The sequence below is a fragment of the Aspergillus terreus genome, genomic scaffold (genome assembly GCF_000149615.1).
Source record: "Aspergillus terreus NIH2624 scaffold_4 genomic scaffold, whole genome shotgun sequence".
NCBI classification, from domain to species: domain Eukaryota; kingdom Fungi; phylum Ascomycota; class Eurotiomycetes; order Eurotiales; family Aspergillaceae; genus Aspergillus; species Aspergillus terreus.
This window is the reverse complement of record NT_165927.1, coordinates 590182-611473: the sequence shown is the minus strand read 5'-3', so window position 1 is coordinate 611473 and position 21292 is coordinate 590182. Positions and strand designations below refer to the sequence as shown.

Here is a 21292-nt window from a genome sequence, read left to right as displayed (position 1 = left end):
GTCACAGGTCAATGTGCCTAGAGAGAGGAGCAGTATGGAGAGGCAGGGAGAGATAGATATGGGTGCAGGAATTCCAAAGAACCATTGGGAAGAAGTAACACAAGATGAAACCTGCATTGACAAAAAAGAAGGAACAAAGAGAGCACAGTGACAGAGGGTAGGAACAGAGACATGTAATAGAGGGAGCATCGGATTCACGCCTTCTCCATTGGTGAATGAGGCTTACTGAGATGCATGTCTATCTTTCACTCTGGAACAGTCTCTACACGAAACCACAGCGGTATCTCCCTCCTTTCAGCAGCCTTGGTAAACCCTTGAACTAGCCGTCACGAGCTGGTGACACCACCCTACATGTTCTGGGGCTACTCACAAAGGTTTTTGTCGCCATCTTGGGGCAATTGGGAAATAGTAGTGGTCTGGCACCAAAAATGACTGATCCCCAGAGGTTGCCCCAACAAACAGCGAGCGGCCACGATGCTCTCTGCCTACGTACGCGCTGTTTAAGATAAAGGATATCATCTTTCTCCCTACTAGCTTCAAAGCATTCACGAGCGAATTGAGATATGGGAACAACTTGGAGCACATGGGGCTAGAATGCAGAAACGCGCCCACCGGGGAAGACAAGGGAGAGCCATGCATGATGCAACTGATACAATCCACTGCTTGCTCGGGGTAAGACGAGACGCACTGGACAAACGCGCAGGCTCAAGCCATGGAGTATCAGAAGAACTGGATCCCAAGCAGACAATACGATCTTCGTTTTCCCCCAGGTGTCCAGTATCTGTTTGTTCAGTTATGTAGTCCCACAACACGACCATCATAAGAAAGTGTATGGCAATCATCTGTTGATCCCCGAAGTGAGAAGAGAGAGAGGACTACGATGTCGATGTTCGAAGGATATAGGATGACCATAGTCTCACCCAAGGAGGTAGGCTTACGAGTAGAACGGTCCTGCTGATTGAGCCGCTTCATCTCTCACCGGTAAAACCAGGGTGGCTGTACTGTATGTTTCGTGAATACTTAGGGTTCGTTGAAGAAAAGGATGATCGGCATAAGGAGCTAGAATCATAAAACAGGACCTTCCAGGAAGGATCTATGTATGCTGTCTCGTCCGTGGTGAAGGTAGGAATTCGGTGTATTGTGGGTATCATAGGGATTCTTATTCAAATGTCACGGCTCTATCGCCCCGAAGACATTCTATCAGTCTTCATCGGTTGACTTTACCTACGACTGATCATCTGCGTTGTCTCCATCGCTACCTTCATCCTCTTCCTCCGCTCGCCGAGTGCCGCGTTGTGAAATTCCGAGACTCCTCGCTAGACGGATCTCAAAATCGTTCGTCAATTCCCTCTCGGCAGCCGTCGTATCACTGTCCTCGACCGCAGCCTGTCGCCCATACACTTCGCGCACGAGACCAGCGACGCCCTGCGTACCGACCTCAATCTTCCCACGCGGACCGACCATATACTCGATGACTTCCTCGCCGCTGTCCATCTCGCGATTCCGCACCAAATAGCCGTCCTTGCATAGTCGCTGGAGGAAACGGTCCGTGCGGTCAATGGGGGTGTACGTATCGGTATTGGTTCGCTGCAGGTATCGCTCGAGCTTCTGTTCCGGCAGAGAGCCCCCGTTCAGCAAGATCAGAGCGATGATAAACGTGTAGAGCCCAGTGTATGCGCCTTCCATTGGCGCGCGCGTCGGTGGCAGAATCTCCGTCCTGCGATACGCAGCCGGCAGCGTACTCGTCAGAATCCAGGATTTATTCGTAGACGACGAGGGTTTCTCAACGCGTTGCGCAGCTGCCGTCATCACGTCAGTAACCCCACCACATAAACAACTACAGCGCGGCTCAATGCACGCTCCTGCAAGACCACGTACCCCGTCGCTGGTGAATCGTCACCTTCTCCCGCCCCGGCAGCTCCGTCATCTCCATCCCGAATTTACCCCGGAGGACCTTCTGCGCGGCCTCAAACACAGCCTTGAACTGCCGACTGCCCTGCTCGCCGAGCACCTTGGCGCTGATATCGGTCCGCCGGATCGGGAGACGTGAGTACTCACTTGAGAGCGCCAGGCGCACCAGCTTCTTGACCATTACGTCTGTGCTGCTGGGGGCGTGCGTGTCGTCTGCGCCGGAGTCGTCGTCCTCCGCGGAGGCTTCGGTGCGTCGGCGTCGGCGACGGGCGTCATTTTCGTGTTTTGCGGGCGTTTCGTCGGCGCTGGTGTCGTCGCTTTGGGACTCTGGCGAGGGGTCCTGGGATTGTTAGGTATAGTTTGGGAATTAAAGGTAGGGGGCAAAGGTATACAGCTCGGCGTTTCCGGATGAGAGGCATGTTGTATGGTTGAGGAGGTCGTTGGAGAAGAGGAACAATCAAGTGGTGTGGATTAGCTTGACGCGATGCGCGTGTGTGGGTCGGCGGATTTAGCCAGATTGGGTAATCACATGTCATGGCATCACATGTCAAAGATATTGCGTCGATCATGCGTTCGTCGATGGGCGAACATTTACGCCATCACGGTTAGAGGGAGTCTAGTGCTTAAACGGAGCTTTCATTAAATTAGACAGTTTGGCGATCGCAATGTATTCATTAATCGGGACGACAAAACTCCTGCCTACGAACCAACGAAATTAGGACAGCTTTCTAGATACAATAAACGGAGGAGAAAAGATAGACAAGATCCGCTGAAATCAACACTTCGACCAATCCACACTCTAGTTTTCATTCTTGTCCGCCACCGCATCCTTGACGTTCTCCTTCTGGGCGTAGAGGAACGAGTTGACGTAGCCCATCACCTCCTGCGACAGGACCAGACCGGTGACGATGCAGGCCTTGCCGGTGGCGACCACACCATTTCCGCCGACCTTCTTGTACTCGGAGCCGTAGGTGTCGAAGACGTGGTTGCGGACGTCGCTGATGAGCCGCAGCGGGGTGGTTGCGCTGTTGTAGAGCGATCCGCGGAGCTTCTCGGTGTCCTCCTTCAGGACGGGGAATTTCGAGTCGACCTTGGTCAGGCCTTGATCGCCGAGATCGTCGACGCGGGCGAGGTATGGCGAGACGTAGCCGTAGGTCTTTTCGATGTAAGGGAGGAGGGGCTTGGCGTAGTTGTAGCCCTGGTCGGCGAACTGCAGCGACTTGGCGCCGTACTTGTTGTTCTTGAAGGTGGTGATGGAGTCGGAGACGACGGGGTAGGAGGTGAGGTGCTGTAGTCGTTAGAAGAGATCTCTACGGCGATGGAGGGGACGGTATAGGACATACATCGAGAAAGTGAGAGTACACTTTCTCTCCGTTGACAGCAGGCTCGCCCATTTTCGCGGTTTCTGCGTGCGGCATGGGTTCTGGGAGAGTTAGTAGGAGAGAAGATGGATTAGAACGAGAGAAAGATATAGGGCGCAATACGTACCTAGATAGTCCGCCGTGACCTAGAGAAAGAAAGAAGAGGGAGGGAGGCTGTGAGGGGCAGCAGGTCTATAAGAGATAAGAGGGATGATGGGAAGCACAACGCATCCGGAGAACGAGAGGCAGGGAACCGTAGTTGAGAGCTCACGAAGGTTCGGTTTGATCAGTCAGTGGACTGGAAAGGAATTCAATTTATGCGACCCTTCTAAATTTATAATTTATAAATTTTTTTTCCCTAATTTTATCTCTTTCTGAAAATGCTCTGCTCCTACAGAACAACCATCAGCATGTGAAAGCGGGCCCCGACAAGATGCGACGATGCTTCCACTGGGAGGGGCGACCGTTGCGAGCACAATGGGCCGACTGATAGGCTGGAATTCAACCAGCTAGTGTTCACTTAGTTACATGATGAAGGATGAGCTGCTCGCCTCATCCATCATCATTATCCTTCTCCTCCACCGCCATCATGATCATCTCATCCGGCCTGGAACCCGGTCGATTCGGTCGGGCTGCCATGGCAATCCATCCATCTCGTCTCCGATTGCGCCCCCCTCCCTTCCGATGGTCTGTGTCAGAAGTCGACATCGACAGGGGAGGGGGAGGGGACGACAAACACGACGGGATCACGGAATGCAGCGACTAGTCATGGAACGTTCAGTCCCCCTCCCCCTGGTGCCACCAACTATATCCCTGCGGACTGCTTCAGAATTGCGTGGGAGGGGGAATGGGGAAATGATAAGCCTGGAATGATTACCTATTAGGTATATGTATGTATGTGTACTCCGTATATGTATGTACGGAGAGTATCTTCTGAGAGGATTGCGTTATCGCGGTGGCAAAGCAAAGCAAAGAAAGAGTCGAAAGCCCTTCTGGCAGAGGAGGGAGGATGAATCCGGAAGGGAACGAGAATCACATGTGATTGCGGGTCCCTGTCATAATGTATACACCTCATATCATGATAGAGACACTACTCCTCCTCCTCCGCAGGTAGAGACTCGTCTTCTCTCTTCTCCCAATTGACTCGCATCGTTCTCCTCCAAAGTAACACCACTTCTCCCATCCTAAACGCTCACCGTCACACCTTCATCAACTCTGGTCCCCTCGATTTGCTTTCAGCTTCTTATCTGCCTGAACAAAACTCAATCCGTAACCCACCGGCTGATCGGTGCGCCTGGGCCTCGTTCGGATTCTGATATGCTGGCTGGCCTGAGCGTAGCGTCTCCCGCCTAGCCAACAAGAGTTATTGCTGAATCGCCCGAGGAGTTGACGTTCATCGTGTCTCCCTTAGCGCCAACACTTGCATCGTACTTTCACGCTTGCGGCCCATGGACCATATGTCAAACAGCTCCCGCTAGCTTCATCGCACGGGGGATGCCACGAGACTGCACTCGTGCTCCCGTCCAGTCGCCGTGCAACGTGCCCCGTGCAACTCAGAACCCATATATATATCATCACGAATATATGTATGCATGGCTAACGTACTTTGATGGGCCGATATGCCATCCGCCCCAAACTCAATTAACAGAACACCTACGCTCCAGAAAAGTCTACCCATCTGCCTGGAATGAGCACAGACAGGGACCCGGCTTCGACACAGTCCGTCGGGTGGACCGGGCTATGCATATCCTCAATCGAGGAATAATGCGCTGGTCGCAATTCGGTGCCCCCACGGCCGAGCTACCTAGGTACATACGAAGGAAACCTGCCAGGAGCACATAGTACGTACCTCCTGTAGCTAGAACCTAGCGAGGGACTAGCGGGCAAATCGCCGGCGGTCATTCTCGATCCATGCCATGTCCCCGCCTGAGTGTCGGCTCGCCTGCATCGACCGGGCCAGTCCCTGTCTTACGAGAGTTCATCCGCCTTTCGGAACGCGGCGGCTACTGACTTGCGAATATGAGTGACAGAGATCCCCGCGATCCAGCTACTATCCATTTTAGTCATCGTGTTCGACTGCGGAGATGGGACGCCATGCGGGGATGTCAGCGCCAAGTGGATGAGGACCGAGATGATGGCACATCTCATCGACGGGATCGTCCTTCGTAGACGGCGAAATGGACAAGGTCCACCCGAGGTGACGCAAAACGTTCGAGTTTGGACGATACCCACTGGTTAGGTTCATAGTCCAAGACACTGTGTACTGCGACCAATAAGTAGATCAGACAAAAAGAAATTTTGAATTTGTTCATATTTCCATTTCATTCAAGGACGCCAGGGCTGACGGGCCTCCTCATTAAAGAAAATGGCCAAGTCCTGGACTTGTACATCGATACATTCCCAATTCTTCCGCCAGCGATGGTATACTTTCTGCGATCGTTCCATGCTCATGAACCGAATGTCTTCGATGCGTTTTTTCCCTTTGCCTTCTCTAAGACCTTGCGCGCTCAAACGACAAAACGCCCCATAAAAATACCCCGTTTAGAAACCTGCTAATGTCAGCCAGAATCCAGTCAATAAAATCACAGGGTACGCACGCAGAGGAGTGAAGAACCAACGGTTCTTGCCGCTGGTGTAGCGGTCCTCCAGAGCCTTCTTGATGGTCTTCTTGGCGTCCTCGCGCTGGGAGACCTCCTTGAAAGTGTCGGCGGAAACAGCACCCTTGAGACCCTCGAGCTCAAGAGTGTAGCGAGTGGGCATCAAGTGGTTGTAGTTGACAACCTTGATGAAGGGCTTGATGCGGCTGCGCTTCTCGACCATCTTCTTACCCATGCGGCGGGTGACCTTCAGGGGGTAACGCTCAATGCCGGCGACGATGGCATAGGGGAAGGGGTGCGCCTTGGAGCCGGTGTCGTTGGGCTGGACAATGACGACCTATACCGCGAACCTGGTCAGCATTCATCTGCCTGGTATTTCCCGCAGCTCCTTTGTTCATCCATCTTCGATTGTCGCTTCGTCGGGCTATTCACGGCCGTCGTCGTCGAAATCGTCCATGTAGATCAAACAATCGCTTCCTCCTCTCGCTGGGATAGAAAAACACTGGTCTTGTCGTACCTTCTTACCGGCGTAACGGCCACGGGTGATGATGGCCACACGGCCCACTTTCATGACTGTCGCAACAACCGGTCAGTATGGGATTCATGATCGAAACAAATATCGTAGTAGGAGAGCGACGGGATACGAACACTTCATTGTGAAAGTCCCGGTGAGCGGCAGCAGGGGTCGATGGGGTGGTTGTCGGATGTGCTTCGTCGAGGAAATGAGGTTCTCCGCGCTCGACGGTCTTTTTTTCGCTTGGGAAGTGCACGGGAGAGGGTTCAGGGCAAGCCGATTTGTGTGCCGCCGGCTGATTGGTTGCATTACCGATGGGCGGTGACTAGGCCTGAACCGGCAAAATTCTCCAAAGGGCTAGCTCCGGGTGTCTTCCGGAAGAACTGTCCCCTTTGGGCCAGTGACGTCCCGACTCACCGCCTGAGATTTGTTTACAGGACAACGAGGAGGCTGGGCCGTTGCTAGGCGGCCGTGCTTGATGTGTACGCCGCAGATTGGACCGGCCCACGAGCCATGCCCCATGAGCTACCACTTGCTCCCAGCCCTTCTCCACCGGTTGTTTTCTCCATCGACTACTTAATTCTTGATCTTCTATCGACATCCACAGCTGATGTTGTTGTTGTTGCTTCTCTCTATCCGCTGAGACCGGTCTTGAACCAGCTTGTCTGTCGCGTTGTGGCTTCCATTGTTTCGTTTCTGCGCCCTTGATTCCCCCTTCCTCGTTCTTCTTCCACACTCCCCATACATAGCAAGCGCATTGTTTCTTTCTGATTCTGTTGCCTTTGTCGAATTCCTGCCTTACAACCCCAATTCCTCTTGTTTTGTTTTCACGATTGATATGCCTTTACGACTTTAAGCCGACGATCATTCTTCTACACATTCCAACATACATACCGCTCCGCCCACTTGTCGCAGTCTGATCGAACCCTCGACGACCATCCGACTCATATCTCCACTTGAACCACGACTACCTCACTTGAGACCATGCCCTCTCACACTCGAGAAGGTTCCCGCGACAGGGAACTCGTCCTCAGAAGTCAATCAGTCCCCATGTATGTCCAACACTAGCGTATTTCTACTTTATTCTCTTCGTTCTTTGACTCCCCACCATGGACTGCATTCGACTAACATCACGGCGTCGGAAACAAAGGTGGGATAGTTCGGACCCTGAACGCGCACCCCCACCGCTACCTATGAATCCGGGATCCGCATCGACCAGCCCTGTAACGACCAGAGCCAATGTATCGCCCGGCATCCAGGCCGTGGCCGCGAACTTTACCGAAAGGAATCGCGACATTGCGCCCAGCCCCTATACGACGAACCCGATGCCGCCCAAGTCATCGCCGGAGAAGTCGCTGATCAAAGGGCAATTCCACAAGCGCATGCAGTCGTTGCAGAACACCGATACACGATCCGAGTTCTTGAACTACCTGGAGAGCAAATCGCCCGAACGCCCGAAGCGAGCATCTATCCTAGAGCCGCCCTCGAAACCAGAAGAAAAGAACCAGACTCGATCCAACCCCACGCCAGATAATGGAGATGCGGAGCGGGATCTCCCCAATCTCTACATTTCCAACCGTTACCTGTCCAAGCCCATTCTGGGCGAAAGTACGCCGCCATCCGCCACCATGCTAGCCCTTCAGAACATGCAATTGCCGCGCGAGAGCGACCCCCATGCGAAAAGCCAGGACTCCGATCCCTTTACAGGACCCTCGCCATCCACCAACAACAGCTATTGCTTCGAATCCTTGTCCACCCAGATACACAGCCTCACCGACATTGCCAGCAACTTGCAACGTGAGATGGCCCAGTTGAGTCGCCGCAGCAAAGACAACGCCACCGACCTCGTGAGTCTGAAGGCGGCCACCAACGCACGAGACGAAGATATCCGCAAAAGCCTCCGTGAGCTGTCATCCAGTCTAGCGGCCAAGTTCCTAGATCCTGATGCTGCCACAAGGTGGGATTTCGGTCCTCTTCTAGACTCTGAGAGTGGTATTAACAACCAGGAACCGGATAGTTCTCCGAGCTCAAGGAAGACATATCCCGCCGCCCGAATGACCAGTCCTAACGCCTTTGCTGCTGCAATGGAACGAGAACTCTGCGGCTCTCCCGCTCCAATTTCGGACGGTTCCGCCAGTATCGCCTTATTGGAGAAGGTCCTTCGCGAGATGGCAACCAAAGAGGGCCAGGAGAAGCTGGTCGAGTTGGTCGACGAGATCAAAGCGAGACCCACGTCCGACACGTCCACGAAGGAGGTCGACACCAAAACCATGAAAATGCTGGAAGAGATCCTCAACCTCGTGAAGGAGGAGTCGAATAACAAGGCTTTGGTACGTTCACGAGGTGTTCCTAGTGCCAGTCATCTACCCCCCAAGAAAGACATGGACTTTAGTGCCTCCCGGACGAGATCGCTCGACCCGGAACAAGCCTATGCACCCGATATGGAAGTCATGCACAACGGTCAGGGTAAATCCGCTGAACGTTCCCTGGTGCACGCGGATGGTCAGATTTCGGACGAAATGCTGTCGATAATGAAGCGCGTGAAGAACAGCGTGATCGAGAGCGGCGGCATGACAAATGAGGTGAAAGCCCTCGTGCGAGAACTCCGCGGCGAGGTCTTGGGAATGGGTCGGAACCTGGCTCGTCAGTTCGAGGATCTCGGGGCTGCTCGCGCCATTGAGGACAGCAAACCGCAGCCTCCTGGGAAGGAGGAAATTTCGGCTATTATCGAGCATAGTCTTTACGACCTCAGGAACCAGATGCACGCGATCATTTCTGAAAACCGTCGCCATTCGTCTGCGCTGTCTGAATTTCGTGCCGCGATGGATACTGCTCAGATCTATTCAATCGTCAAGCGAGCCGTTGACGAAATTGATGTGTCGCGGTTTCATGCTGAGCCGCGTGGCGTTGAGATGGATAAGGAGGAAATCCTCGAGACGGTCCGGGAGGCTTGGGAGACATACAAACCTGAAATTGAATTGCAGAATTTCGGTCTTGAACGGGATGAGATCCTGGAATGTCTCTCGGAGGGGCTCAAGGCGTACCAGCCCCAGCACGAGCAAGCTGTGACCTACGATCAAGTTCTTGCTGCCGTGCAGGCTGGCATGCAACAGTTTGAACACCCACCGAGCATCACCAAAGACGAAATTATCCACACCATTCAAGAATGCCTTCAGGACCACCAGCCAGCCCCTCGATCGTTGGAGCCTGAACACTTGGGTGCGATTCGGGAAGAAGTACTGCAGGCGGTCACCGAATCAGTCACATCTCAAAGTGCTCTCAGCCGGGAAACCGTTGACTCCGGGATAGGCCGTGAAGAGATCCTCAGTGCGGTATCAGACAGCATTGCGGCGCATTTTTCTGCTGCCAAAGATATGGAGAAACCGCATGTCACCCGGGATGAAGTCGTTGATGCGATCAACGATGCGTTCACAGCTCAACAATCGGCGGTGAGCACCAATGCGCAGCCGTCCATTTCTCGGGAAGAGATCTTGCATGCCATCGCAGAAGGACTCGAGCAGCAGAATTCAATCACTAGAGAGGTTGAGCTGAACAAGGACGACCTCATGGAGGCTATCTCAGCTGGTCTCCACGAAGCCACGACGTCGGCCAACCACAACATTGGAGGTGAAGTTTTGGAGCGCCTCCATGAGCATCTTGATAGCATGAAAGATGAACTGAGGCAAGCCTCTTCTGCGAACGAGAAAGACATCGCGCACGTCTTGGACGCTGTCAAGGATGGCATTGCGGTTGTACGCCAAGAGCTGGAAAGCTACACTGCAAACATCCCTGAAGCGTCAGGGAAACATGAGATTATGGATACCGTCAAAGAAGGGTTCCGCTTGCTCCAGGCTGACATGGAGAAGACAATCACTGAGACCGCTCTGTCCACCAACAGCCGTGGCAATCCCGACACCCCCGAACTGCTTGATGCTATGGAGAAGGAATTTGAGCACCTTCGATCAACCCTCAGCGGTCTGCTACTCCGGAGCAATACATCAAGCGACAAGGACGAGATCCTCGACGCCATTCGTGACGTGTCGGAAAGTCAAAAGTCTATGAAGACCGACGACATCACTAGTATCATCAAGCAGGAGTTTGAAAATCTCCGCGAATCCATGAGCATGAGCCTCATCCCTGCAGAACAGAAAACCGACAAGGATGATATCATCTCAGCTATCCGCGAGAACCTGGAGTCGTTCCGTGAAGAAAGCACCCATCCCAGGGATGGAGGTGAAAGCGTCTTCTCTGCCACTGGCGAGCTCCTTGATGCCTTCACTGATGGTGTTGGAACGATTCGGGATGATCTAGCAAAGCTTCTGGAACAGACGACCGAGAATAATCATTTCGAGCTTTTGGAAAGCCTCAAGGAGGGGCTCAACAGCTTGAAGGCTGACGTAGAAATGCTTCGTCAGTCCCAGAAGGACACAGAAGAAGGCGAGACAACCCGGGGTGGAGAGCTTATGCTCGCAAACGAGTCGACCATCAGCAGCGACATCGAAGGGTTGAAGGCCCTTATTACCCAGCTTCAAGCCAAAGTTGAGGCTATCGAGTCCACCCCTCGGGCCGCAGAACCGTCCGAGGATGCTCTCAAAAAGGAGCACCTGGACGAAGTGCTGGCTGGTCTACGCGAACTGCAGGGCTCCGTCACAGGCATGATAGCCCGTGATGCTCCCACGGATGAGACGACGGCCAAGAAGGAGGATACTGATGCGATCGAAACTCTTCTCCGCAACACGAAGTCCCAACTCGACCAGATGACCTTCCCTCCGGCCGACGAAATCGCAAAGGCGGACCAGATTGGTACTCTAGAGGTTCTTGTTATGGAAACGAAAGAAGCTCTGTCCCAGTTGTCTACCCGTCTGGAGTCCGAAGGCCCTACGAAGGCCGACATCGGTACCTTGGAAACGCTGATGAAAGATATGTGGATTGCACTTGATGAATCAAAGAGCAAAGGAACCGAAGAGGAGACGGAAGCGGAGAAGCTGGTCAAGTCTGATCTGCAGACGGTGGAGGCCATGATCTTCGAGGTCAAGACCCAGGTGGAAGAGCTCAAGATTCCTGACCCGGAAACCCTACCGACAAAGACCGAGATACAGGATCTGACCGCCCTAGTGGCGGAATTCAAGGAGAAGACTGAGGCTGAAAATGAGCTGACTGCTCAAGGCTTCGAGGCACGAAAGGTCGAACATGCTGGTCTCCATGAGAAGATCGAGGAGGCTCGGGCCGTTGTCGAAGGGCTTGGGGATGAGCTGAAGAGCAAGCTTGATGGAAGCAATGAGGGCCTTTCTGAACTGAAGCAGCTCCTTGAAGGCCTGGCTGTATCTGCCGAAAGTTTCACGACCGTTGAGAACATCAACGAACTCACGGAACTCATTAACCGCGAGTTTGAGCGTGCACGGGGAGAGCAGGATGCCGCAAAATTGGAAAACGAGGAGCGCGACGCTGCGGCTCTTGTTAAGCAGGACGAGACACGGGCAGCTATTATTGTCGAACTGGGATCCAAAATTGACGAGAAGCTTGGTGAAGTGATGTCCAAGTATGACGAAGTCCAGGCTGCAATCGACTCGAAGTTCTCGGAAACTGTGGAGAGAGACAACGCTCATCTGGAAGCAGTCACGGACACCAAGAGCCTCGCAGAGGACATCAAGCTGGTCATTGGCTCCATGGGCAACAGTGTCAACGAGGCCTGTGAACGGATCAGTGTCGACACCAAGACATTCTTTGAAAAGGTTGATGTGTCATACAACAAGATGGAGGAGATGCATAATGAAGTCAAGACACAGCAAGAGCAAGCCCGATCTGACCTTGAGCGCGCTGCTGCTGCGACTACGCGTGTCGAGAGTCAGCTGCACGAGTTTCACCCCCAGGTCCTGGAGTCTATTCAAAAGATCCTTACTATCGTCGGCGAACACTATGACCATGCGCAGCAGTCCTCTCGAGATCTTAAGATGGACTTGTCTGCCCTTCCATCGACTATCCCCCAAATGCTGCCTGCCCTACCACCCCCGGAGTCGGACAAGTACGACGACAGCCAGGTCCAGGAAAAACTCAACAACCTTCTGGATCACGCTAAGGACAGTAAAGTGCAAGAAGCGTTGAATATCCTGGTGGAACGTGTCACCAACGACCAGGTCCATGAGAAGCTTGATCAGTTGTTGAGCCACACTACGAGTACGAATGGAGAGATCTACGACAAGCTGAATCAGCTGCTCGACCATGCTACCAACAACAACAGCCCTGTTCATGACAAGCTCGACACGCTCATCGACCACGCGAAGAATGCAGACCAATCCGTTACGCAAATGATGAAGCTGGACGAGATGCACAAAGATATCATGGAGACATCTCGCAAGATGAATGAGATGTTTGCCGCTCAAACGGCCCTTGTTGCAGAGGAGAACGACCGCAAACGCAAGGAGGCGGAAGAGGCCGCAATCGCTCTGGAGCGGAGAAATGCGCAGAGAGATCAGGTCGAGGCCGAGATTGTCAGTCTCAAGGAGGAGAAAGACTCTCTGCTGAAGATGATCCACAACCTCAAATCCGAGAAGGAAGACCTCGTCAAGCAGAACACGAAACTCAGCAAGGAGCTTTCCGGATTGGAGATGGCTCTTGAGCTCCGACAGGAGGAAATGCAGGTCATGGAGGACCGTGCCGACAGTTTGGAGAAGCGTATCTTGGAAGGTGTTCTTGACCACGCTCGCAGTGTTCTTCTCAGCCGACCCAGCGGCTTGCAGGGATTGAACATGAAAAAGGCGCGAGGCCGCCCCCGCGGACCCAGCAATACCAGCAATGCCAGCACGGCAAAGGACTCCCGTAGCATTCTTGGCAGCAGTGTTGGAATGGCACTGAGGAAGCGGTCGCAGGTTCCATCCCAGCCCAACATTGGCACGCCAGCCAACGTGGGCAAGGAACGGCGGATTCTTAGTCTCAGCCATGTGACGGGTAACCGAGGTGTGACCGATCGGCAAACGAGTCACACCAGTGGGTTTGCCAGTCTCAAGCGGAGTCACTCAGTAAAGTCCAACTTCTCTGCACGCAAGGCATCCTGGGGCGGTCGCAGCTCTGTTGCCAACAAGGAGAACGAAGCCTTTCCCGAAGAGGATGAACATCAGAGCGGGGATGAGAGCGACGCTGGTACGGAGCGACGGACAAGCTACACGGGCACCTATGCCGATAGCATGGTGTACGGGACGGGCAGTGTGGTCTCCACAGATCGACGAGTGAGCGGCGTTAGCGGTGTCAGCTCCACCACCGCACCACGCTCGGTATCAGGTACCCAGGACGGTCGTGAGGAGGAAGAGCATGAGGATGGGGCGTCCGAGTCGGAATCGTCTGAGTTCGACGATGCAGAGACGACCAAGGCGGCCGAACCGGAGGATCAGTTACAGCTCGATGAAGACCAGTCGAAAATGGTCCTCTACGGGCAGCATAGCGACAGCGGACTTGGGGCGGAGGTCATGAGTGCAGTTGATTAGGGAGAGGAAATGATGCGGAATGTGTTGTGACTTGAGGAGGCTCACGTGGAGTCTATACAAGTCCAACGGTGTGACCATGGGCTGTTGGGGAAGCCTACATTGTTTTTTTCTTGTGTACTTTCCTTTGTGATGACTATGATGTTTATTATCCTGTGTGGAATTTGCTTCTTGGAGTCAGAATATATGGTTATACTGTGTACTATGTGTGTCTGAAGATGTAAAGTGTAGATGTAGATGTCCGTAGATGGAGGTGAATGTAGGGCTGAGGCGGTCAGGTGAGCATCCCCAACAGGTAACCACCCCCGTGGCAGCCGGACAAATCAGACATCCGCGGGGACAGCTGCCGAGGCGCTTAGACGGACAGGCTGACTTGCTGATACCATCATACATCTCCTCCTCTCCTCTCCTCTCCTCCTCTTCCTCTTCTCTTCCGCCTCCTTTCAGTCATGGCTCCGCCTGTCTAGGCTTCTCTCCCCCCCTTTCACTATCCTCCTTTCTCTGGTATATTTCTCACACATCAACCTGCTGGTGTCTCTTTCGTCATCACTCCGGAGACCTAGCTACCTAGCTCCCTAGTCCAGCTACCGGTCCATCCACCTCCCACCACCGACAGAGGTGGTCTCCTATCGGGATGTTGGACCCCTTAGGGCCTCCTCCGGGATGGCTTCGAGACCTCGTCGAGCCCTGGGCTCTGTACTTCAACGTTCCCGCGGCCTCCGAGCATATCCATGAAATCCTCCTCGCCTTCGTCGGCTACCAGCTCATCCACTACGTCGTCTCGCCCTGGCTGTCCCCGCGTCTCTTCCCCCAGCACTATCCCAACCTCAACCGCCGGACCAAGCTGAACTGGGACGTGCATGTCGTGTCCCTCGTCCAGTCGACCACCATCAACGCCCTCGCCCTCTGGGTCCTCTTCACCGACCAGGAGCGCAAGTCCATGTCAATCGGGGAGCGCGTATACGGCTACACGGGGTCGTGCGGAATGATCAGCGGCCTAGCTGCGGGGTACTTCATCTACGATCTGATCGTGAGTACCATCTACATGCGCATTTTCGGCATTGGAATGTTATTCCACGCCATCAGTGCGTTGTGGGTGTTTAGCTTTGGATTCGTACGTCTCCTACAGCCAACTGTTCTCCCTTTATGACTCGCACTAACAACCATGTACAGCGCCCCTTTGTCAACTTCTACTCCCCCACCTTCATCCTCTACGAGCTCTCCAGCCCCTTCCTCAACATCCACTGGTTCCTCGACAAGATCAACATGACCGGCAGCAAACTCCAATGGTACAACGGCATGATGCTCCTCTTTGTCTTCTTCTCCTGCCGTCTCGTCTGGGGCACCTGGCAGTCCGCCCTCGTCTACCGCGACATGTGGCACGCCCTGAAACAAACCTGGAGCAGCCACTCGCTCGTCGAGCCTGTCAACATCTCCACACAGGTCTTCCAGGTCCGCGACGGCAGTCTCTGCGTCGACGAGGCCTGCGCCCGCGCCGGTGCCGAGGTCTCCAAGTTCGCCTCTTTCACCGCCGCCGGCGTTCCCACCTGGCTGGTCCTTACATACGTCGCATCGAACCTCGTCCTCAACGGCCTCAACTACTATTGGTTCTCGAAGATGATCGAGACTGTCATGAAGCGCTTCCGCGGGCCGGCGCCTAGCAAGGAGAAGGTTGAGAAGCTGAGCAAGGAGGAGGCTGAGAATATCGCGCAGAAGATGGTCTTGGAAGCAGCGGCGGAGCTCGAGGCCGAAGAAGGTGCCCTCTTCCTTGGGGACGAGGTTACCGTCGAGACCGTCGCGTCCGCTGTTGACCCCGGTCTGGCGGAGGAGCTGCGCAGGCGGAAGGCTACGGCCGCTGCTGCGGCCACTTCGTAGGGTATGCGTAGTGATAGGTTGGTTGCCATGGGGTTGGTCGCGGAAGCGGACCAAGTGATGCTGGATTTGGTTATTGACTGTCTGGTGTATTGGGGTGTCCAACTTCTGATTGTACAGACTGCGTAGATATCCTATACTTATCGTTCATTGCTTGGGCATGACATCCTGGTACTTAACCAGAGACTCCGAACACCGGAAATAATTAAGTCTTGTCTGATTTTACGTCACTGCAGCTGGAAAAGATAGCGACAAAACAAAAGAATATACCAGTCCAAACACCGCACAAGCGCCCCAATTCCAAAACAATGCCCTCCGCTCGGGATAACAAAAACAAACGTAACGGTCGATGATAGAGGTACAGAAAAATCACCGTCCCATGGCCGCCTCCGGCTTGGCGAGCATGTACCGCACCGCCTCACGGGCCACGGGCGTATCCCAGGCACTATCAGGACCCCCACGACGGAACTCGGGGCCGCTGCCGTCCTCGCCGCCGCCGCGCGTCGCCTCGCCCAGGATGGTCTCGAGGTCTCGGCGCTGCGAGTTGATCCAGCGGCGCAGGAAGGTGGCCGGGTCTTTGCTCAGGGCCGTGTAGAAGGAGTGTCTTGCGCGCGAGTGCGTCAAGGCTTGGATGATCAGGGCTACCTGATCGTCCATGGTGGAGATCTGCCGCAGACCGGCCGTGTATTGCGGGTTCTGGGTCAGGGCGAGCATCTGGGCGCGAAGCGGGTCCTCCACGGCGACCTGGATGTCGTAAACGGTCGGGGTTGGATCCTTGTGGAACTCCTCGTCGACGCGGATGGTGTAGGGGAGCTTGATGGGGTCGAGCGGGCTCGTGTGGGGGCCGATGCTCTCCGGAATCTGTGGGAAGAACATCTGGTCCCTTCCGAAGATCTGTGCATTGTTAGGATTTGCCATACTTCATGATTTGCGGGATACATACCGCTCGCAGACGATGGTCACACCGTACCAGCCGCTTCTCCTCGTTCTCCTGCAGCCCCATAGCACGGATGTAGTCCCAGATACCCAGGACGATTCCGCTGCGGGTCTCCTCTTCCACGTCCAGCACCTCGGCCAGCTCCTTGCTCAACTTGTACCTCTCGGGGGTCTCATCGCGCACCAGACTAACAGTCACGTTGAGGTTCTCCTGCGAACCGCGCGAAAACTGCAGCGAGTCGAAATCGGCGGTCGGGGGCAGCGAGACCGTATTCGGCGGGAGCTGTGGCTTGACCCAATGGACGGGCTTGATATCCTCCGGGTTGACCGTCGACGACTTGTCAAAGTCGACCGTGATGGATTTGAAGAAGTGCGAGAAGCGCTGTTTCGCGCGCTTGGGCGCGGCCTTCTTGGCCTCCGCGCCGTCCTGGTCCATCGCGTCACCATTTGCCTGCGCTCCGTCTTCTGCCTGGCCAGCAGCCTCCTCGTCGCTGTCCTCGGCCATCGTCGGATCGGTGTTGTCGTCGTCTAGGAGGCGGCCTTCGATGCGCACCTTGTACCGGCCGGAACCGGGGTGGGCGGTCGGGGCGGCGGCGCCGCCGTTCTGGCCGGTCTGCCAGGGCTGGGACTCGACGGTGTTAGAGATCCAGATGCGCATGGTACGGTACTTCTTGACGGTCTTGCTAATCGAGTCCTGGATGTCGAGACGCTTGCGCACGATCGCGGCGTCAAGGCGCTTCTCCAGCTCGCGCAGGCTCTTGTACTGCTGCACACCTTCACCGATGATGACGTCCTCGATGCCGTCGGGCATGTTCTTATCGGTGGGTTTGCGGCTGCGACGGAGCGCCGCGTCGTTGGGATGAGCCATGGGGCGCTGATGGGCGGCCGCCATGTAGTGAGGGGGGACGGCGTGCTGGGACATGGGGACGGGCATTGCTGGACATGACGACATTAGCGATGAGGATTACGGTGATCTGAAGGAGTAGGTTGAATGGAGAAGGTGATGGAGAATCAAGGGGCGGAGCGACAAACCTGGAGCTGGAGGTCCGCGACGGGGCGTGGCAGGAGATCGTTGGGCGGCCTGCGGGAAACCACGCCCGTAGTTGGGCGGCATTGGGGCTTGCATGGCTCGTGGCGAGGAAAATACCACACTCCGCACAAGGGATATCCGAGAGATGGGGATTTGGGTGTTGTTCTGCGACGATGAGAGCGGAATGCGGATGGAAGCTGAAGATGAGTCTGGAGAAACGAAGTCGCGATTCTTTTGCCGCGGTTCGCGCTTTACCCCTTTTGGACAGGCCAATCACAGCTCGTACCCGGTACATCCTACGCCTACCACGACAACAAATAATTCAAGGTACCAGCTACTTGGATACTTGTATACTCTGATATTGGTCTTCATTCATTTGGACAAGCGGTGATTATTTCCCAAAAGACATAGAGCTCGTCAACTCTCCCAAATCCGACAGGCTCACTCCAGCAGCGATGCCTGATTAGTGTACAGCTCTTCCACCACATTGCTCAGCTTCTCAATCGTCTCCAGGGCGGCATCGTATGCCTGATCCCGCTCCGTCTCATCAAAGACAATCAGACAGCCAGATCCCTGGTCCAGCACACCGATGATCACCTTGTCCAGGATCATCTGCGACAACTTCCGCTCCACCTGCTGCGTGTCCAGACCAACCATCTTGGCGATGTGGTCCAGCTCCACGCGGCTGAACGGCTCAATCACCTTGATGAGGTTCTGTTCCAACATGGCATCGTACAATCGGCGGAGGTGGTTCCGGATGAAAGCGTCACTGCCCAGCTCGAACCGATAGTCCGAGAGCGCCTTTTCGTACTCCTCCAGCGACCGATTGGCGTGGGCACGGGCCACTGCTTTCATGGCCTCGAGTCGAGGGCTGGCGTACTTCTGGGCCTGCTTGGAGCCCAACAAGCTCGTCACGTCGTCCACCAGGTTCAGCATAATCTTGCAAAGGAGCATGTATTGAAGAGCCGCCGTCGCCTTCTCGCCTTCATCGAGGGAGCTGTATCCTTCCAGAGCCTCAATGAAGTAGGAGTATGAAGTGTTGAAGTCCTTGTCTTCCGCATGGAGCATACCGCTTTGCATGTCCAGTCCGGCTTGCAGGTTGGGGGGAGTGTAAACGGAGGCAGCCGACGTCCGGGCGGCCGTCAAGGCAGCGCGTGCCTTGGCCTGGTTGCCCAGGGCATGGTACACCCGGGACTCCAGCAACTGCACTTCAACCAGCATCAATTTGTCATCAAGGCGCTTCAACTCGCGAAGGAGAGAGTTGATGAGGGTCAGGGCGTCGTAGTACGTTTGCTTCTGCATGTAGATGGCCACCAGTCGGGTCTCGAGATTCTGTCGGAGGAAGGATCGCCGCTCCGCAACGGCCCAGTCGATGCAAGATTTGATGACGGCGATCTGGATGTCGAGGGTGTTGGGGATTTCACTGAAGAGGTCCAGCAGCTGACGGACTGTAGAGGGTCAGTCAATTCGGTCCGATCTCGTAACATTGCCATCTCCTATCACATCAACACGTACCAAGTTTCGCCGTCTTCGCTTTGGCAAATGACGAGAAGGAATCCCGACTGGTCTTGATGAGTTCTGCGATCTCATTCGGCTTCTTCTCATCTCGGTAGAGCTCTCCCAATCCAACCAAGGCATTCTCATAATCACGCGACGAGCTCTCCGACGATCCGGGGCCCTGAGCGAGAACCTCCTTGTAGACGCTCTCGGCCTTGGAAGCATCCGTCTTCGCGAGAGCCCGAGCTTCCTCGATCCGCTGAGCGGTTGTCGAGGAGGGCGCCATGGTCAGAGTTGTGTGGTCGATGAGGGAGGAGATAGGTTAGGGGTGCGATAGAAAGGGCGACTAGGAGAGTCACAAACCAACGAACGAGATAGAAGGGGAGGGGGCGGAGGAAGAAGCAGGATGATGAGAAGCTGAGCAGGACAGCGAGACAGCCTGAGACGGCAGGGTATCGGCGTCACTGCTGGGAGCTGCTCACCGCCCGCCGGTCTTGGCGCTCCAACCCAAAAGGGCAAAAATTGTTCCCGCAGAAAAAAATAAGAATTTATATCGGACAGACATTTTTCTCTCCGCTTCTCTTTCTCCTTCAAATTTACATTTCTCAAAGTGGTCATGGTAAGTCGGGACTCCGTCGCTACTGTCAGTAGGCCTCCGATTAACACGATCTAGAAAATCAAAGCTCTCTCTCGTCCCGCCTCCTCGCAGCAGGCTCCGGGATCTACTGTCGTTCGACAGCCCCGAAATCTCGACCCGGCGCAGCATCCGTTCGAGCGAGCTCGAGAATATACACGTGCTCTCAATGCCACAAAACTAGAGCGTCTGTTTGCTGCGCCCTTCTTGGGCCAGATGGGTGACGGCCATGTGGATGGTGTGTATTCTATGGCAAAAGATCCTGGTTCGTTGGAACGGTTTGCAAGTGGAAGCGGTGATGGTGTTGTGAAGGTGTGGGACTTGACGACACGCGAGGAAGTGTGGAACACGCAGGCCCATGAGAATATCGTCAAAGGGCTGTGCTGGACACCGGAGCGGAAACTCCTGTCTTGCGCCAGCGACAAAACCGTGAAGCTGTTCGATCCTTACAATTCGTCTTCTGAAGCTCCGCCGTTGGCGACCTACTTGGGCCAGTCTGCTTTCACCAGCGTGACACATCACCGACACCACCCCAGCTTTGCTGCCGCGTCTTCTCAGATCTCGATCTACGATCTCTCTCGTCCTTCCTCTACGCCTTCGCAGACCCTCCACTGGCCGACCAGCATCGACACCATCACTTCGGTTGCCTTCAATCAGACGGAGACTTCGATCTTGGGCTCGACCGCTATCGACCGATCCGTGATCATGTATGATCTGCGGACTTCACAACCCCTACACAAGCTGGTTCTGCGACTCGCCTCCAACGCCATCAGCTGGAACCCTATGGAAGCGTTCAACTTCGCCGTTGCGAACGAAGACCACAATGTCTATATCTTCGACATGAGAAAGATGAACCGGGCGTTGAATGTGCTGAAAGACCATGTTGCCGCCGTGATGGATGTGGAGTTTAGCCCTACCGGTGAGGAGCTGGTGACCGCCTCGTATGACAAGACTGTGCGTCTGTGGAACAGAGCGCAGGGTCACTCTCGTGACATCTACCACACGAAACGGATGCAACGGTATGTCTCTTTCTCTGGTACTATTTTCGAAAACTAACTCGGTGTAGTGTGTTCTCTTGCAAGTTCACCCCGGACAACAAATACATCCTGTCGGGATCCGACGACGGAAACATCCGGCTCTGGCGTGCCAACGCCTCTGAACGCAGCGGTGTCCAGAGCGCCCGCCAGAAAGCGAAGATGGAGTACAACAAGACGCTGGTGGAAAGATACTCGCACATGCCGGAAATCAAGAGAATCAAACGCCAGCGCCATGTGCCCAAGCCTATCAAGAAGGCTCGTGAGATCAAGAGAGAGGAGCTTATGGCGATCAAGAGACGCGAGGAGAATGTTCGCAGACACACCAAGAAGGAGAACCTGCGGGCTAGACGCAGTGAGCGTGAGAAGATGATTTTGGCTGAGGAGCAATAGAGTGGACGCGTCTGGTATCACTGCTTGCTACGGCAAGT

At 54.7% G+C, this 21292-nt stretch overlaps 7 protein-coding genes across 7 annotated transcripts; 3 read left to right on the top strand and 4 right to left on the bottom strand.

The window, feature by feature from the left end:
• Positions 1-1224: 1224 nt before the first annotated feature.
• Positions 1225-3329, bottom strand: ATEG_03008 (uncharacterized protein; the record flags this gene model as incomplete). Its single annotated transcript, XM_001212186.1, has 4 exons — positions 1225-1799; positions 1879-2251; positions 2735-3199; positions 3255-3329. The coding sequence occupies 4 exons, from the start codon at positions 3327-3329 to the stop codon at positions 1225-1227; spliced, it is 1488 nt and encodes a 495-aa protein (XP_001212186.1).
• Positions 3330-5813: 2484 nt separating this feature from the next.
• Positions 5814-6440, bottom strand: ATEG_03007 (60S ribosomal eL27 domain-containing protein; the record flags this gene model as incomplete). Its single annotated transcript, XM_001212185.1, has 2 exons — positions 5814-6206; positions 6387-6440. The coding sequence occupies 2 exons, from the start codon at positions 6438-6440 to the stop codon at positions 5814-5816; spliced, it is 447 nt and encodes a 148-aa protein (XP_001212185.1).
• Positions 6441-7367: 927 nt separating this feature from the next.
• ATEG_03006 (uncharacterized protein) lies at positions 7368-13861 on the top strand (the record flags this gene model as incomplete). The annotated part of the gene is made up of 2 exons (XM_001212184.1): positions 7368-7435; positions 7534-13861. 2 exons carry the CDS (start codon positions 7368-7370, stop codon positions 13859-13861), a joined length of 6396 nt encoding a protein of 2131 aa, XP_001212184.1.
• A 631-nt stretch (positions 13862-14492) lies between these two features.
• Positions 14493-15733, top strand: ATEG_03005 (TLC domain-containing protein; the record flags this gene model as incomplete). Its single annotated transcript, XM_001212183.1, has 2 exons — positions 14493-14972; positions 15032-15733. The coding sequence occupies 2 exons, from the start codon at positions 14493-14495 to the stop codon at positions 15731-15733; spliced, it is 1182 nt and encodes a 393-aa protein (XP_001212183.1).
• A 578-nt stretch (positions 15734-16311) lies between these two features.
• On the bottom strand, positions 16312-17600 carry ATEG_03004 (SWIB/MDM2 domain-containing protein; the record flags this gene model as incomplete). The annotated part of the gene is made up of 3 exons (XM_001212182.1): positions 16312-16334; positions 16408-16624; positions 16674-17600. 3 exons carry the CDS (start codon positions 17598-17600, stop codon positions 16312-16314), a joined length of 1167 nt encoding a protein of 388 aa, XP_001212182.1.
• Positions 17601-18137: 537 nt separating this feature from the next.
• ATEG_03003 (proteasome regulatory particle lid subunit RPN6) lies at positions 18138-19479 on the bottom strand (the record flags this gene model as incomplete). The annotated part of the gene is made up of 2 exons (XM_001212181.1): positions 18138-19144; positions 19212-19479. The coding sequence occupies 2 exons, from the start codon at positions 19477-19479 to the stop codon at positions 18138-18140; spliced, it is 1275 nt and encodes a 424-aa protein (XP_001212181.1).
• A 564-nt stretch (positions 19480-20043) lies between these two features.
• ATEG_03002 (rRNA-processing protein SOF1) lies at positions 20044-21220 on the top strand (the record flags this gene model as incomplete). The annotated part of the gene is made up of 3 exons (XM_001212180.1): positions 20044-20846; positions 20894-21173; positions 21212-21220. The coding sequence occupies 3 exons, from the start codon at positions 20044-20046 to the stop codon at positions 21218-21220; spliced, it is 1092 nt and encodes a 363-aa protein (XP_001212180.1).
• Positions 21221-21292: the final 72 nt, after the last annotated feature.